This window comes from Pelodiscus sinensis, chromosome 8 (genome assembly GCF_052426305.1).
Source record: "Pelodiscus sinensis isolate ZL-2025 chromosome 8, ASM5242630v1, whole genome shotgun sequence".
NCBI classification, from domain to species: domain Eukaryota; kingdom Metazoa; phylum Chordata; order Testudines; family Trionychidae; genus Pelodiscus; species Pelodiscus sinensis.
Window position 1 is genome coordinate 27,385,313 of NC_143059.1, and position 17,519 is coordinate 27,402,831.

At 43.7% G+C, this 17,519-nt stretch overlaps 2 protein-coding genes across 4 annotated transcripts in view; both read right to left on the minus strand.

Moving 5' to 3' along the window:
• Positions 1 to 14,730, minus strand: part of DNA2 (DNA replication helicase/nuclease 2) — a 56,134-nt gene extending 41,404 nt beyond the window's left edge. For both annotated transcript variants that reach the window (XR_012905595.2, XM_075934929.2), the window contains exons 1-6: positions 13,880 to 14,730; positions 13,092 to 13,271; positions 9,536 to 9,719; positions 7,487 to 7,632; positions 3,325 to 3,456; positions 586 to 805 (exon numbers count right to left, since the gene is read on the minus strand). Coding sequence is in view for 1 of the 2 variants with exons in the window: in XM_075934929.2 (XP_075791044.2) it covers positions 586 to 805; positions 3,325 to 3,456; positions 7,487 to 7,632; positions 9,536 to 9,719; positions 13,092 to 13,271; positions 13,880 to 14,022 (1,005 nt within the window). In the remaining variant the exon portion in view is untranslated. The remainder of the gene's footprint in view (positions 1 to 585; positions 806 to 3,324; positions 3,457 to 7,486; positions 7,633 to 9,535; positions 9,720 to 13,091; positions 13,272 to 13,879) is intronic.
• A 1,339-nt stretch (positions 14,731 to 16,069) lies between these two features.
• The window catches only part of SLC25A16 (solute carrier family 25 member 16), a 33,745-nt gene continuing 32,295 nt past the window's right edge, over positions 16,070 to 17,519 (minus strand). For both annotated transcript variants that reach the window (XM_075934930.2, XM_006125253.5), the window contains one exon: positions 16,070 to 16,699. In XM_075934930.2, coding sequence (XP_075791045.1) covers positions 16,543 to 16,699 — 157 coding nt within the window. In that variant the 3' untranslated portion in view covers positions 16,070 to 16,542. The remainder of the gene's footprint in view (positions 16,700 to 17,519) is intronic.

Sequence of the window (17,519 nt, forward strand, 5' to 3'; positions counted from 1 at the left end):
ATGTTTTTAATTTAAAAGATTTCTTCCAAAAAAAAAAATCTTTAAAAAAAAGTTAAAATTTGAGAATTGCTTATTTAGTTGATGATAATGCAGGAAGTAAATACTCATAGTGTCACCTCTGCCACATTATAGCTCCTCTCCTCTAGACCTTGAAGAGACCTCTCTGAAGTTTCAGCTATGGAGGAATGAATACAGTTACCCACCCAGTCTTGCAGAAATCCCCTGAAAGCTAACAAAATGTCAAGCTCTCTCTTTTGCAAAGCCTCCCACAAAAGTTCAGGAGGTGAAAGATACAAGGTTCCACACAATGATCCTGGCTTCCTCCTTCAGGGCTAATAGATTCAGCAAAGGCTCCTCATTGAGTCTCCTCCTTCCCTTATGGAAATCTAGACCTTTGCTTGAAGATGGTAGTTTGTAAATACTTCCACATTTCTCAATTCATTATTCATAAATACTTATTGACTTTATCATAAGCCATCCAAAATACCAACTGTATCACATATAAACTAGTTTGGCCATCATTTATCAGATAAAGTGCAAATAAGTATATTACAACTGTGTACGCTGAACATTTAACATTTCTACCTGACTTCTGTGTTCTATGGAATTAGATTCTTTGCCAGTTTTAAGCTCCAATGGCATTATCTTATATTGTGTTCCAGACTTCCGGTGTATTTTCACACCAACTGTGACATCAATCTTGCCCTTTAATCCAAACCTGGGAGACCAAATAGTCTCCTCGATATCCAGAAACTCTGTAACTTCAATATTACAGGATAAATCTTCTATGTTTCCATCACTTGGTCTAGGAGGAAAGCAAAATAAATTTAGAAAAATGGTAACTTTGGCAACACTTGAAGAGTAATAAGACTATTTCAGAAGTTGCTGCATCTCTCTAAACAGGTACCTATGGGCAGGGCTGGACAAATTATACAATCTACTTGCCCGTAGCGAGTAGATTGTAACCCAGAAGAGCCAGGTTTGGGCGATCTGCGAATGTGCAGATCGCTGGGCAGCGCAGCTGGCAAGCAGGGCTCACTGCAGTTCGGCGAGCCCTGTCTATGGGTATGTCTAGACTACATGGCTCTGTCTTTACTAGACATACACAAATGAAGCGGCAATTTAAATAATCGCCACTTCATTTAAATTAAAATGGCTGCTGTGCTGAGCCGATCATCAGTTTGTCAGCTCAGTGCACTAGTCTGGACACTCTGCGGTCGACATCAAAGGCATTTGTTGACCGCCCCGTTATGCCTCATGGACTGATCAGCTCAGCACGGCAGCCATTTTAATTGAAATGAAGCAGTAATTATTTAAATCGCCGCTTCATTTGGGTATGTCTAGTAAACTAATCAACATGGCTCTGGCAACAGAGCCACGTAGTCTAGACTAATCAACATGGCTCTGGCAACAGAGCCACGTAGTCTAGACATACCCTATGAGAGTTCCAAAGATTTAAATAACTTCACAGGAACTTCTATTAGTGCATGTACACAGCAATGGCAAAAATATTTACATGTACAGCATTAGTCATTAATTTAAGATAGTTAGGGTGTTAAAGCCAACTCATGCCAATTTCTGTACATAAATCAGGCCTCAATTCAAAAGGGTACTTTAAGAAATTACCATATCAGTGTACATTTTAATCTGACAAGTTGTGTTTTTAAAAATTTAATTCATGTTTGTTACAGATGTGCGCAAAAAATACATAATCAAAAGGGTCATGAATTCCATCTGAAGAACATGCCTTATTTCAGTGGTCCCCAACCTTTTGGGGCTACCGGGTGCCCGGGGGTGGGGCCAATCACACGCCGGGCACCCCGGGGCTGAGCCACACACGGGCCCGGGAGCGGGGTCGCACACATGCCCAGGAGTGGGGCTGCGCACGCAGTGCCCAGTGCCAGTGCCACCCATGAGCTGCACTCCCAGGACCCGTGCCGCTCCTGTGCCGCACACCCACGGGTAGGGCTGCCCATACGCCATGCGCCTGGGCCCAGCACCGCTCCTGTGCCGCGTGCCATGGGGCGGGGCCACCCATACGCCGTGCACCCGGGGCCAGAACAGCCCATGTGCTGCATGCCCGGCGCCGCCCATACGCCACACGCCCGAGGGCGGGGTTGGCTCCGATCACTCGGCGGGCGCACAGAAATGGCCCAGCAGGCGCCCAGCAGGTACCGCGTTGGGGACCACTGCCTTATTTGATGTTCAAAATATTCACTTTAATAAAATCAAGAGTCCTGCTCATCTTTAACACGCCACAGGACTCCTCATGGTTTTTGCAGAATCAGACCAAAATGGCTACCCTTCTGAGACTTGTTACTTTTTTAAAATAGTTTGCTGATATTAGGACGATTTTAAAAGGATTTTTTTTCCTCTGCAGTATGAATTTAACTATGAATAAAACAGAGGACCAGGCAAATGACCATTACCTCCATTGAATCAAGCAGCCAAATGGCAGGGAAATTTTTGTAGGAAGAAAACTGTTAAGTGACCTAGTACGATGAAAGCCAGATTTTGAATTTTAACTTGTATATTTATTTTTATACCTTAGTCAACGGATCAAATAAGCTAGTTTTTCCAAAGCTAAAATGTTTACTTTCTGAATTGGGTAACTGTGAGTTCTCTTGCTAGGGATGTTAAATATTGGTTAATTGAATAGTCGATTAACCTCATGAATTCTTATTGGTTAGTCGACTATTCTATAGTCCCCGGGCAGCCCCTGTCCAGAGGGAAGGGGGGCAGGGGTCTGAGCTCCCAGACCCCGCATAAGCTGGAACTGAGCCACACTGCCTGCCTGGCTCCTAATACACTTTAAATGCAGAGCCGAAGCGGGGGTAGGTAGGTCCAGGACCCAGAACAAGCGGGGACTGAGCTGGGCTGCTGGCTAGCCTGCTAAAAAATTTACTGGCAAGGGCTGGGAGAGGGGAATGCATGTAGTCTATACCATTAACCAATAAGCTTTTGCTTATCGGTTAATCAACTATACTATTACATCCCTAACTCTTACTAGAATCTTTTTAAAAACAGAAGGTGCTATGGATACCTGTAATATTGTTTTCCAATCATGCACTGATTGCATTTGAAATTGCATATTGCAGCTTAACAAGTAGTTTACCATGGATCATATGATTTTTTGTTTAATAAAGTCAACTTTCTAGGCAGTAAAACCATGTGTCACCTGCACATCAAAATAGACAAAAACAAAGTTTTGTGACTTAAAAATAAAATCAATAAAGCAAACTAGACAATTAAATAATTTGATTAGTGACATCTTTGCTAGATAACAAAATAAAACAAGTTTATTAGCAAATAATAGTTTCTTACAGTTTTAACTGCATTTTGTTTTGGTCAGCTTTACTATGTTTGTTCATGAAGTCTTCTGCCCATTTAGAAATTGATGGAAAATATTCTTGTACCTCTTGAATAATTTCTTCTTGTTGCAGATTCAAGAAGTACCTGTAGAAGTGAACCCATACATGTTAAACTCTACACAGAAAATAAGGAATAATACAAGATGAAGATGAAAAGACTCAAAACTGAATAATGCTCCAAGTTTATTGGAGTCTCATCCTGCCACAAGTATCTAACTTTCTGCATCGAGGGATTTCTCATTGTGTGAAGTCAAGCATGCACAGGGGGCAGAGGGGAAACAGCGTAAGCATCAGGATCTGACTGCTGCGCTTCTGGCTTTTGGGCTCTTGCTACAATTCAAAAGTAGAAGCACGGTAGAGAGCATGGGGCGAGCTAGGACTGAAGCAGTCCAGGTTCACCCTGTGTTCCCACTATGGCGCTTCACCCTTTGAAATGTATCAAAAGCCACTGCTTGAGTCCCCGCTCACGTCGTGGTCCCTGCAATTCTTCTGCTTTTTAAACGTAGCAAGAGCCCCACGGCTCTTTCATCCTTCTCATCAGGTTTCTGGGGCAGCTTGCCTTATTCCGTCCTCCTTTCCCCACCAAGCCAGGAATAAGTGGCCTGGCATCATTTCAGCAAAAAGTATTGCAGCGTAAGGTCCAGATATCTGGCCAGATTCAGTCAGCATACACTCATCATCACTCTGTGTGGCTCAGAGAAGCCTGATACAGAAAGAGACGCATCGAGGGGGTGGGAGGGGCAGCGTGTAACCATGGAAAACATTACACTTTCACATCCCTATTGGAAAGTTGCACTCTCAGCAAACAGGGGATACCAAATACTTGGTCACCACATGAACCTCTGCCCTGCCTTGCCTGGATTCCCCTCCCCACAGGCTCAAATCCTTGGTTATCCCACATCATGCCTGCCACCAAACTGAGCCCAGCTGTTCCCCTAAGATATCTGTGGTGTACCTGCTTCATAATAGGCACTTAAAAGCCTAACTGTGGCCTTATACATAACACACGTCTATTGTCTTTGGACAGACCTTTCTTTACGCCACAAGATTAGGTTTTACACTCAACAATTATCTCCTGTAAAGTCTGCCCTTCACTTTTCATTACATCAGCGAGCATGCTGAAAACTCCCCTGGCTCCTCCAGTTGCCCAGCTAGCACAAATCCAAAGGAGAACATGTACTAGGGATGACATGTTCAAGGAACAAATGTAATCCACCCCCTTGAACACGGAGCGATTGAGTGGAGGAATATGCTGCTGCAAGAGAAGAGAACAGACCATGAAGACAGGAAACCATGCAAGGAACTTAAAGTGAAGAACCAAGAGAGTGTGTTGACGGTCATGGCAAGTGTGCATAGCAGACTTCCAGGACAGCATCACAACAACAGGCCAGTACCCGCTCCAGCCCTTGCGGACCCACATTTCCTCCTCACCAAGTTCCACAGTCTTGCCTCCCTAGAACGTGCAGGGTGAAAGAGGAGTGAAGAACAGCCTCATATCTGCCCCCAAGGATGTGTCCCAGAACAAAAGGCTGTGATAGCTGCACATAGGGATTGTAATACACAGCTTTCCCTTTTCTCCCCTCACTCCTCCAAATCTCCTGCCCTGAACTCCTTTTCTGTTCCTGCTTCCCTGTGTTCCCTAAATAAAAATGCATGATTTCTCAACAGTTTCTATTGCTTGTGGCTGGGGAGGGAGGAGTTTATAGACAAGCACACTTAAAGCAGGGGGCATTTTGTTAATAGCAACATGTAGAACGGTCATATCACTTCCTGGCCATTTACAAAGTTGTTTTTCAAAGCCTCTCTGATTTACAATACCCCTTACTGTGCTCTCCTTATTGCCCAGGTGTCTGGCTGCTCAAAATTACTGGCTAAGCACTGTACCTCGGTCCCCGACCCTGATATATAACTTCCCCTTTTACTTTCACAGATATTATGGAGCACACAGCAGGCTGCTACAGCAATGTTAATGTTTCTTTTGCTGAGGTCTAACCTAGTCAATAGGCTATGAAACCTTCCCTTTAAACGTCCAAAAGCACATTCTATCAGCATTCTGCATTTGCTCAGCCTGTAGCTGGAACTGCTCCTGAGGTTCAGGCTGCCCATGTACGACTTCATGAGCCACGTGAGCAAGGGGTAGCCTGGGTCTCCAAGGATCACTATACTTCTCTTGTGGAGTGCGCCCATATAACTGTCAGTGGCTGTCTGTTTTTCTGGGAGTAAGCCAACCGTATGCATGTAGAAATCCATTTGGATATTCGCTATTTGGAGACAGGCTGACCTCTAGACCTATCCACACAAGACACAAATAGTCTGGGTATTCTTCGGAAGTCTTTTGTATGTTCCAGGTAAAAGGCTAATGCCCTGCGTACAACCAGCATATGCAGTGCTGCCTGTTTGCTGTCCTCGTGTGGTTTTGGGAAGAACACAGGTAGGTACATCGGTTTGTTACAATGGAATGAGGTGGGTATCTTGGGGAGAAATTTTGAGCAGGTTCTAAGGATAACCTTGTCCTTGTGGAATATGGTGTATGGTGGATCACCCATGAGTGCCGCTGTCTCTTCTACTCTCCTGGCTGATGTTATCACAATCAGAAAAGCTACTTTCATTGATAGGTGTAGTAGCGGGCAGGTCGCAATTTGCTCGAAAGGAAGTCTCATGAGTGAATCCAGCATGAGATTCAGGTCCCATGATGGCAATGGGTCTCTATGAGGTGGATACGGGTTTTGTATCCCTTTGCAAAAATCTCTTAACGCACGGGTGGAAAAAACAGAATACCCTTGTATGGGTGGGCGAATCGCTGATATAGCTGCTAAGTATAAGCTGATGGAACTAATCAATAGTCCTGTATCCTGCATGTGAAGGATATATTCTAGTACGTCCGAAATCCCTGCCTTGCGTGGATCTTGTTCTCAAGCTGAATTAATGGACACAAATCAGATATCCATAAACTATTTGTTTTTCCTATTACATTCCAGTTCGGCTGTCCCCTTGATATTTTTATACCCACTACCTCTTCTTGTTCCCTCCCCCCTCCCATTTTTTTCCTTCTTTCCCCTTTCCCCTCCTATTTATTTCAGTTCTGGACATCCAACACTCTGGTCATCTGAAGAAGTGGGCTGTGTCCACGAAAGCTCATGATACCATCTACATGTTCTGTTAGTCTTTAAAGTGCTACCAGACTATTTGTTGATTTTTTAAGTTTATCCTGTACAGACTAACTCGGCTATCCCCTGAAGCTAGTGACATTTTAATTTTGTTTTTAAAATTACACACTAAAACATTCATAAAAATCTAATAGTTCAGGCCAAAAAAAAAAAAAAAAAACTATTTGCACTCTCTGCCAAAAGAATAATTTCACTCACTTCTCCTGAGTGGCTATGGTTTTCCGAGGCTTGTTCAGTTGCTGAACTCAAATTAAATAAACTACAGTAGAGTCTCAATTATCCGACCTTCTGTGTTATCGAACCTGCCTGTGGCCGTCCAAGGCAATTGTGAGGGCGGCGGAGCCAACAGAGTGGAGCGCGGAAGGGAAGGTGCCGGGCAGTGCAGAGATAAAGGCAGTGAGAGAAGAGGGAGGAGGGCCATGCGGCAGGATGCCGGAGCCCAGCCACCTCCGCCCCCCTGAAGGTCACAGGGCGCCCCGTCCTCCCCTATCTCTCCCAGCCAGTCGTGCTGCCCCACGGCTGGCCGGGAGAAATAGGGGAGGTTGGGGGCAGGGCGGCTGGCTAGGAGAGAGAGGGGAGGTCGGGGGCAGTATGGCTCCCCATGAAGCAGCCAAGCGTCTGCAGCGTGGCAGCGGACAGGGAAAATACCTTGGACCCCGCACGGTATTTTCCGTATTATCCGACATTTCGATTATCTGACCATCCTTTGATCCCGTTTAGGTCGGATAACCAAGATTCTACTGTATTTTACCCTAAGGTAAGGAAGTATCTTTGTAAACGTAATGTTTTTTATAAACGCAAATTTTGTTTGAACATCCTTCAATTAGTCATCCTGCTTCTGAATATCCTGCAATTTTACAGAATTATTGCACATTTAAGAAGGAAGACAGAACTATTACCTACTTTCATCCTTCAACTCTAGACACAGATATTTGCAATGTCACTTACATTTCTTTTAGATACTTTGGTTCATGGACAGTTCTCAAGGCAAGTTCTTGCAGTTTCTCTTGCGCAAAGTTGTCTGTTACTCCTTGCTGGAAAGTTTCATGAAGGATTGTACCAATCAGCATCTGCCGTGAACGGGACTCACAACTCTACAAGAAAAAAAAAAATCACAACCAGCAATACAATTTACTGTAACCAAAGTCCTCTCTAATCTTTTCCATGTGTGGACTTTTTCCATCCATGTGCAGAATATTTTATGTAAACCGAGCTAGGTGCAAATTTGCACCACCAGTAGAAACAAAAAATCTTAGCTGTGAGTGCTCTACTAATCAGTTGGGAGGGGGACCTGAATCTTTCCTGAATGGCCACACAAGCACACAGCTTACCAGGAACACTGACTGTAACATACATAACATGGGGCATAAATCCTTGTTAATACACCCTTTTTCAGAAAGCAAACCTAAGCAAAATCTTCTCTAGATTTTCTTTTTTGATTGGGTTACAAACTCCACTAAGCACTACATTTTTGTCCATGAGCAAGCTTGCACTTAAGCCTTTTTACAATATATTGTATTGAAGACTAAGGTGTTTTAAGTGACATGGCAGGAACCCACACAAATGGAGCTCTCAGACATACATAATAGTGATCTGATTTCCTATTAGCTTTTGAGAGTTTTATTTAAACACCAGAGTCCCCGCACCCAGCCTCTGCCAAGAGCATCAGCCATTGACAGAGTTCCTGTCCCTGGAATCTACTCCTTTCCCATCCCTGCTGGCTCAATACTTCCTGCAGGCCTTCCCTTCCCTCTAGGTCTAACAGCCAACCTTCTCCCCACAAAACTCCAAGGCGGCGGCGCCAATGCATCCCAGAACGTATGAACAAGTCACCCCTGTCCAAGCAGCAGGAAAAGAATCACTCCAAGCCATTACACCACTCTCACACACAAGTTGCTGTGGGCTCCTTTCAGCACCATCAAACCTTGAATGCTCCTGCGAACAGTAGGGACCAGACTCCCCTCAGGCAAATGAAATGGAATCAAAAATTCCTCCCACCACTCTATATTCAAATCAGGCTGCTTCCTAACTTATGTTTCCTGGGAGGCAACAGGGAGAGCAAAGGAAGATTATCCTTGCATTCAGTTCCTGCACCTGGACCCAATCATGGCCTGCAGCAGCCTAAAGCTGCATTTATAGGGGGTTCAGGGAGATGGGGGACAGGTGCCCATGGGAATAGGGCTGCCATCAGGGTGACTCAGTGGGAAAGAAGATTCAGTGAAATGGGGGGACAGGGAGGCTGGGTGCAGCATGAGGCAGGGGTGAGCAGATAGGTGACTTCGGGAGGCTGGGGGTGGGGTCCCATGTGGGTCCAGTCCATGGCACACTTGCGGGGGGAAGGGAGAGGGAAAGGCACTAAGGCAGCTCAGCCTCTCTTCCCAGACCAAGTCTCTGTTCGTGCAAAGACCCAAAGGATACCCAAGCTCCCTCCTGCATGTGTGGGGTCCTCAGCCCCAGCATCACCTCCTCCCACTGCCACCAGGCGCAGCACAACCTAACCTGCTGCCAGGGAAGGAGGAGGATGCCAGCCACTCATGCACCTCAGGAGCCCAACCCACTTGGCCAGGCCACACACAGCCCAACCTGAAGCCCATCCTGCAGAAACAACTGAGTGATACGCATCTCTTACTATGGTGACCGCAAGCTCAGTGGGGCCTAGGGGAGGTGCACGCCCAGCAAAAGGTGGTACTTTTCCATGGAGGGTGGCAAGGTGGCACTCCATGTGTAGCTCTGTGGCCCTGGCGGGGGCGGGGAATAGGTTTGTTTTCTTCACCTCCCAGCAGGAGCAGGTGCTTTTGCCTCATGGCTGTGCCCCAGCCGCGAGGCTCCAGCAGCAGTGCCGTCTTCCTGCTGCATGGTGGAGGAGGTGGAAGGGGCTGAGCTCCCGCAGCAGACCACCTGGGAGGCGGACTGCACTTTGAGAACCACTGGTATAGACTTTTATGTGATCTGTCACTAGTTGTAAAATATGTTATGTTCCATGGTTTTTGTACTTACTCTGAACTTCTCACTCAGCACTGCTTTTCTCATACATCGAATACTATTTGATACTGTAGTGCCAGAAAGCAGCAAGTCTGGGTACAGAATTAGATATCCAGAGTCTCTATTTATTATCCAGGTACCAGAATGACAATCTCCTTCTAAATGAATAATGTCTCCTGGAACTACTTGAACAGAGTACCTATAAAGAGATCAAACTGCAATAACCATTTGCAAGACAGAAGAATATATTGGAATATGAACTTTAGAAATAAAGTCAGAGTAAACTATTTACCCGTTTTTTCAGAAAATCAGCACAGAGAAAACAATGAAGTGAAATAAAAAGCAGTTTACACTAACAAAACAATGATGATTTCACTAATACAGAAACAGTATCTATGTCTGTTAGAGAGCATATTTCCAAAAAAGTTACATAGAACCTCCAGCCCATGGGCCACATCTGACCTGCTAAACAATTTAATCCAGCCCTCAGCGGGTCCCGGGGGCTGCTTTAAAAACTTCATCCAGTCTCCCCTTCTAATTCCAGTTCCTCTCCTGCATGCAGGAGAGGTGTGCCCAGTAGGCCTTGCCCACCATGTGCTGGAGCTTCTGCATAAACAGGATACCCAGCTTTTCTGTGCTTGCCACCTTTCCCCTGCACCAGGCAGCTGGGAAGAGGCTGAAGCTGTTTTCCAGCCTCAGGTGGCTGCAGACACTGCCAGCAACAATTTCTCCTGATGGCAAGGAGGCATGCAGGGAGTGGGAACAAAGGGGGAAATAGAAATCCATCCTTGGAGTAGGAGGGAAAGGAAGTCCCCAAGTCTCTTTCCTGCATGAGGCACCTTTTGGGAGGAAGGGGAGGCCACAATGGGGCCAGCTTCTTCCCTCGCCCCCAACTTCTCCCATATATAGGGTGGCAACACACTGCCAGCAGTGCCTCCTTAACTGTTAAGGAGGCATGGAGAACAGGAGGGAAGGAAAGCGCCCCCAGCCTCTTCCCTGCATGGGGTGCCTTTAGGGAGGAAGGAGTGGCCACAGCTGGGTAAGGAAAAGCACACACAGCCATCATACTAAAATTCTAAATAAAAAATAAATAAGAAAAGGTCATCACACAACATCAAGCAGTTTCGTGGGATTTTTCTATATGTGCACTTTTTTGGGTTAGTGGCCCTAACTAAAAAAGGTTCCTCACCCCGGCACAGTGATTCAGTAGAGACTACTGAAAAATATTAGTGTACTTTCTTTGACTATAAATCTTGCTAAGCACCTTTGATCCATTCCTGATTATGTGGTTTTTGGGGGCTCTCGTCGAGTCTGTCATGTTGACAACTTGCACAAAGCCAACACAATACACAGGGGAGGTGCACACACACATAGCTGAACAGTTATCATCAGTATTATAGCAGGATACCTGCCTGGATACCACTATGATGGCTTCTGAATTAGGGATGTTAAAGACCAGTCGACTATCAGATAAGCATTATATTCAAAATAATATGGACAAATTGTAGAAATGGTCAAAAGCCAATAGGATGCAATTCAGTAAGGGCAAATGCAAAGTACTCCACTTAGGAAGGAACAACTAGTTTCAGATATACAAAATGGGATGCAACTGTCTAGGAAGGACCACTGGAGGGAGGGATAGCTCAGTGGTTTTAGCATTGGCCTGCTAAACACAGGGTTGAGTTCACTCTTTAAGGGGGCCATTTAGGGATCTGGGGCAAATCTGTCAGGGATGGTACTTGGTCCTGCTGTGAGGGCAGAAGACTGGATTTGATGACCTCTCAAGGTCCCTTCCAGTTCTATGAGATGGTATATCTTCATATATTATATTATAGTAAAGAATCTAGGAGTCATGGTGTACCACAAGCTAAATATGAGTCAACAGCATGACACTGTTGTAAAATAAAAAAACCCACAACTCCAAACATCTTTCTGGGATGTTAGGCTGTATTAACAGGAGTGTTGTAAGCAAGACACAAAAAGTAATTCTTCCGCTCTACACTGTTCTGATTAGGCCTCAACTGGAGTACTGTGTCCAGTTCTGGGTACCACGTTTCGGGTACGTCTAAACTACATGGCTCTGTCGACAGAGCCATGTAGATTTGTTGTTTTGGCAAAGTCAAATGAAGCCGCGATTTAAATGATCGCGGCTTCATTTAAATTTACATGGCTGCCGCGCTGAGCCGACAAACAGCTGATCAGCTGTTTGTCCGCTCAGCGCGCTAGTCTGGACGCTCCCCTGCCGACATCAAAGCCCTTTGTCGGCAGCCCCGGTAAACCTCGTCCCACGAGGAATAACGGGGCTGCCGACAAAGGGCTTTGATGTCGGCAGGGGAGCGTCCAGACTAGCGCGCTGAGCGGACAAATAGCTGATCAGCTGTTTGTCGGCTCAGCGCGGCAGCCATGTAAATTTAAATGAAGCCGCAATCATTTAAATCGTGGCTTCATTTGACTTTGCCTATGTGTCTAATCTACATGCCTCTGACGAGAGGCATGTAGTCTAGATACAGCCTTCAAGAAAGATGTGGAGAAACTGGAGAAGATCCAGAGAAAAGCAACAAAAATGATTAAAGGTCTAGAAAATATGACCTACAAGGGAAGATTGAAAGAACTGGCTTTGCTTAGTCTGGAAAAGAGAAGATCGAGGGGGGACATAACAGTTTTCAAGTACCTAAAAGGTTATTACAAGAAGGAGGAAGAAAAATTAATTCTCCTTTGCTTCTTGTCCTAGCCTCAGAGGTTATGTTTCTAAATTGTAGCAAGGTTACTGGTTGGACATTTGAAAAAACTTTCTGAGGCTATGTCTACACACAACAACATTATTTCAGAATAACTGATGTTATTCCAAAATAACACTGCCCGGCTCTAAACAGCAAGCAGTTATTTCAATATAATGCCAAAATAATGTTGAGACGGAGGACTTCTTACTCCAACTCCCATAACCCTCATTTTACAGGAAGCAAGGGAAGTTGGAGGAAGAATGCTCTAACTTGGACTTCCTGCTGTATAGACAGTGCCAAAAGCCAAAATAAGCTATTTCGATTTGAGCTACACAACTGACATAGCTCAAGTTGCATAGGTTATTTTGGCTTTAGACCTGCTGTGTAGACGTGTGCTAACTGTCCCAGTGGTTAACTGCTGGAATAAATTACTTAGAGATGTTGTGGAATCTTCATCATTGGAGATTCTACGAAAGTTAACAGTTATTTTAACCAGCCTGTATAATAACCAATTCTGCAAGGGTATCTCTGTATATTTCCACCAGTTCAATTATCATGACCATGAAAGAAAGAGCATTATCTGCTGCAGCAAGCACAAACAAAACTGCACATTTACAGTTTCACCATTTTGCACATTTGTTAGATTAAGTGGTATAAAAGCTAAAAGACAATATAATCAAGAATAAAACAAGGCACAAACATATTATATTAACTGTATTAAGATAATATAGTCTGAAATTTGTTTTAATCTTTCAGAGCAAAAAAAACCCCAAACCCAGAAGACAACATGCAGAAAACTTTTCATAATAGAACACCATATCCCCATCACAGAAAATATTGATCTCAATTACCAGTCATTCCTTAGAATACACAGTTCTGTATCTTCAAGCAACGGAGAAGATGTAATTATCAGATGTTTCTCGGGACCATCTTCATTTTTCTGTATTACCTTGATTCTTAATACACGGTATCTATTGTTCAAACCTTTACTGAGTGTTGTCTCATAGAAGTCCACTGTTCTCTTCTGAAAACTTAATTAACAGTTATATTAATGCAAACGAATAGATGGCGTTGTTTGCAGAGACCATAAGCCACTCTACAATTCAATTTGAAGCCAGCTTCCTAACGTTAAAACAAGTTTTCAATCCCTTGCCGCATCTCACCCCATGGCAAGGTTTTTCTGTGAAACGTGACTGAAAACAGTTAATAAAGGAGATCCGGAGCCTATATCGACAAGACATTGTTCCAGAAACTCCAAATTCAATCTGTGCCAAAGCTGGCTTGATGGTGTTGGGAAGAGACGCCATCGTCCCGCCCCCAACACAAACCGGGGAGCTCCGCAACGTGACCCGCAGACACCCTAACTGCCAGTAGAGACACGGCCCGTAGCTTGGCTCTGCAGGAAGCACCCCCCCCCCCAGGTATCTGCGTGTCGGGGCCGCCCCCCGGCCGATGCGGTAAGGCTCAGCTGCTCTGAAGCCCTTTCCCCGGGGCGCAATGCCAGTTCCCCGGCGCCCCCTGGCCCTCGGGCACGGCGCGGGCGGAGGAGGACTCGGTCGCCGCAGCGAGGGCAGCGCGCCTGAGCCGCGTTCCCAGTTCAAACGACCCGCGCCGCGCCTGCGCCCTCCCCCTGCGGTACCTCTCCACCGGGGCCCCCCAGACGCTGTTCTCTGGCAGCCGCCGTCGCGGCTCTTCCCGGCCCGACTCCATAGCGACGGCGGGAGACACCGAGAGACCACACGGGCGCGCAAGCCCAGTGCGCGCGGGTGACTCTCCCACCATGAATTGAAATCCCGCCGGCCTGAGAGTTGCGCAGGCGCAGTGGCGCCGCGCTCAGAAGTATCTGCTCAGGGCAGCGCCGCTCTGCTGGAGGCTGGTGAGCGAATGGCGGGCGCGAGCGGCGCTCAGCCAATAGGAAGCCGGCAGGCGCAGCGGGGGAACTGAAGCCATAAAACTTAGCAAAGAGTCAGGAGCTCAGTATCTCCACCTACGCGCCAATAGTGGGGTCGCTCTCTAGATGTCCCACTGTTTAGGGAAGCTCCGGGAAAATCTGCCCAACAAACAAAAGCACCTGGACCCCCACCCGGCCCGTAAGGACTTCAGCCACAAGAACGACTATATTTGGTCTGAGCAAAGGAATTCCACGCTGGAAGGTGAAAAAAAACCAGTGTGGGATAATTTATCTACATAAATTTTAATTGAGGTGACTGTGCTATATTCCCTCTTAATAAATTTTGTTCTTTTTATGTCTAGTAAGGGAATTATGAGGAAATATTTAGTTTTCCCAGATTTCTGGGTGCATTTTTATTTTGTAATTTTTAAAGGAAATGTGCAAACTCATACGTTTTCCACGTGTGTTACCAGAGACAGAATTTAGCATGCAAAACCTTTATTACTGTATTGATCTGACATAGAAAAGAATTATGCTTGAATACTACAGGCCCACTGCCAAACCTTGCAAGAATGGGGGTTTAAAAAAAACAAAACTGAATTTCACCATACTGTTTTTACAGAGTTGCCCTTCAGACAACTGCAATTTAAGTCTACACATATACTTAGTGATTTGTAATTTTTAAGAGTTCCTTCCAACACAATTAATTCGCCTTTAAATAAAACTAATGGACAGACCAAAATGTTAATTGTAGTTAGCTTTAATCAAGGATGACAATTTGATTTAAGATTAACTGCAAGAAGAAATATAGTATAATTCCAGAAACATGCATTTCTGTTGTCTGCAATATTTACAACTCATATAAAGAGATACCATTGTTATTCAAGCTTCTAATAAAATAAATTCAAAAATCTCATCTGCCAAAACATATATCAAAGAAATAGATATATTTTAATAAAATGAAAAAAAAATCCAACCACAAATTTTATTCTGGCTCTATAAACTCAAATTCTAGGTTGTGTTAAAAATAAAAGTGATATTGATCATGAAATCACTGGTTGGTTAATATTTCCATTACCAGGACATCACTCAAATATTTACAGTCAATAAATAAATGTGCATTAAACAATTGAAAGAATAGTTATTCTGGTTTTATTCTACAGTTATTCTAATTTTAGTTTCTTCAGCTAAGAAAGTGTTCATTAAATTGAAATTGTACCAGTGTAAATCACGTCTGAGCAGATCTGTTAAATAATTTCCTACCACAAGAGCAGCAACTGTAGTAGAAAAAACTCAGTACAACAATACACAGCAAAGACATCATAGCGCACACATCCATTAATTCATACTGTAATCATCCCCACTTGTGTAAACACTCCAGTGCAGCCTTTGTCGTCTCCTTCCACAAAAAGTGAACACATGGTCCATACAGATAAATGCTACAGAATACAGTCTTTGACCATGCTTTCCCTTTCCTCACAACACAAAAACAAATTTATATTGGGGCTAATATGACAAGGTGTAGAGCACCCTCCATTTCCAGAAAAGCGACTTGAGGGGATTCAACATCTTACAAAATGGTATTCAGTATCTTGCAGGATTGGGCCCAGAGACCTCTAACATTGTAATGTAGGAATTGTCATTTATAAAATCCTATTTTAAGTTAATAGCATACCTAGTAATAGCATTATTTTAAAAAGATGAGTGAAGTTACTAACTTTCAAGTTACAAGACTCTGTTTTTAAATGAATCATTCTCATTACTGGTATTTATTGAAATAGTTGAGTTTCTTATTTAATGAAAGGTCTATCAATCAGAAGATAGAGAACAAATTTCTTTAACTGTACACAATTGATATACAATTGAGCAACCCTTATATTGTGTGCTACCCAAGTTCTACTTTTACAGATCATCATAAACACATCAGAATTAGGTTCATTTTATTCGATAATTTCATCTTATTTTTTATTTATTAAGAAAAGTAGATGTTTAACTCCTGGATTAACAAGTAATACAACTGATAAATAATATTAAAATCCTGGAATGACATCATAGAGCTAAACAGCAAATAGTCTGAAACCCGTATACAAATCTGATTCCCTTCCACATAACTGTGACAGTTGTAAGTTATATAATTTATTTGTATTAACCTAAGAGATCATAGAGGTACAAGTGCAAAGAGCTGGTTATAGATAACTAATGTCCACATCAGGCAATTTCCTGAACTGATTCCAAAAGGCTGTATTATCCCATGCTTTTTTTTTTTTTTTTTTTTTTGGTAAATAAAATTAAGCACTAAAATTCCAGTAGTTCACAGTGACAGATTAAATTTTCCATTTCAAGTAAATTACTCACAAACATAACATGAAGACAAATACTGAAATACTGTAGTTTTTCAGTGAAGAACATATTTAGTTGAGGTGCAACAACTGTTTCATAAATTCATATGTGGTAAAAGCCACAGCCTGCGAAGGTATACAACGAACATAATTCAGAGATAATCCCCGGTATAATCCTCTTCGTATTCCATAGTGCCTATATACATACTTCAGTGTCTGCAACATTGTACTGAAAAGATAAAAAACCCAAGCCCTTTATTCAATACAAAGATTTATTTAATCTTGAAAATTATCTTAATTATAAGACATGTAATGGTAACTTTTTGATTATGAGATAGCTAATGATTGGTGCCCTCCCAAGCTAGGTGAACTCCCCAAAGACTTATCTGCTATCATTCACAGAGCCCACAGAGGTGCTGCAGCCAAGAGCCGGGGACAGCAGTGTCAGGTAACTAAGGATCCCAGGGGATATGTTACTTTAACATGGGTCTCTGTACTGTAGTGTGGATGCCAGAACCCTAGGCTGAGTATAGGGCAGAAAATTCTTAACGTGGAGTTAAAATTCAATGTAGATGCTCAATCCCAAGATTCTCTGATACAGGTCAACTTACTTGAGTTCCAGGCTTACATTGCTGTATACACATAGTATAGATCAAATATCACAGGCTCTCTTATAGTGCACTTTGATAACCATAAGTAGGTGTGAAAACTCCGTAACAGACCATTGTTCAAACCTTTCTATTTACTTCACACTTTTTAAAAAACAAACTAGCATTAATTTGCATGGGGCAAATGGGAGTTGAAGTGCATTAATTTTCTAGTCATTTATAAAGGTTGGACCTCCCTGGTCAGGAAAAGGAGGATCCCCAGCATTCTGGTGGCCCAGGGCTGCTGCCTGCCTGTTAACTTTTCTACCAGTGCCAAGCAAGCTCTGCATAGAAGCCAAAGAAGAGAGGACTCCCAACATTCTGGTGGCAAGAATGGAACAAGAAGAATGCTCAACCAGGCAGTAATAGTACTTCGAGCTATTGTGCTGGCTGGATGCAGTG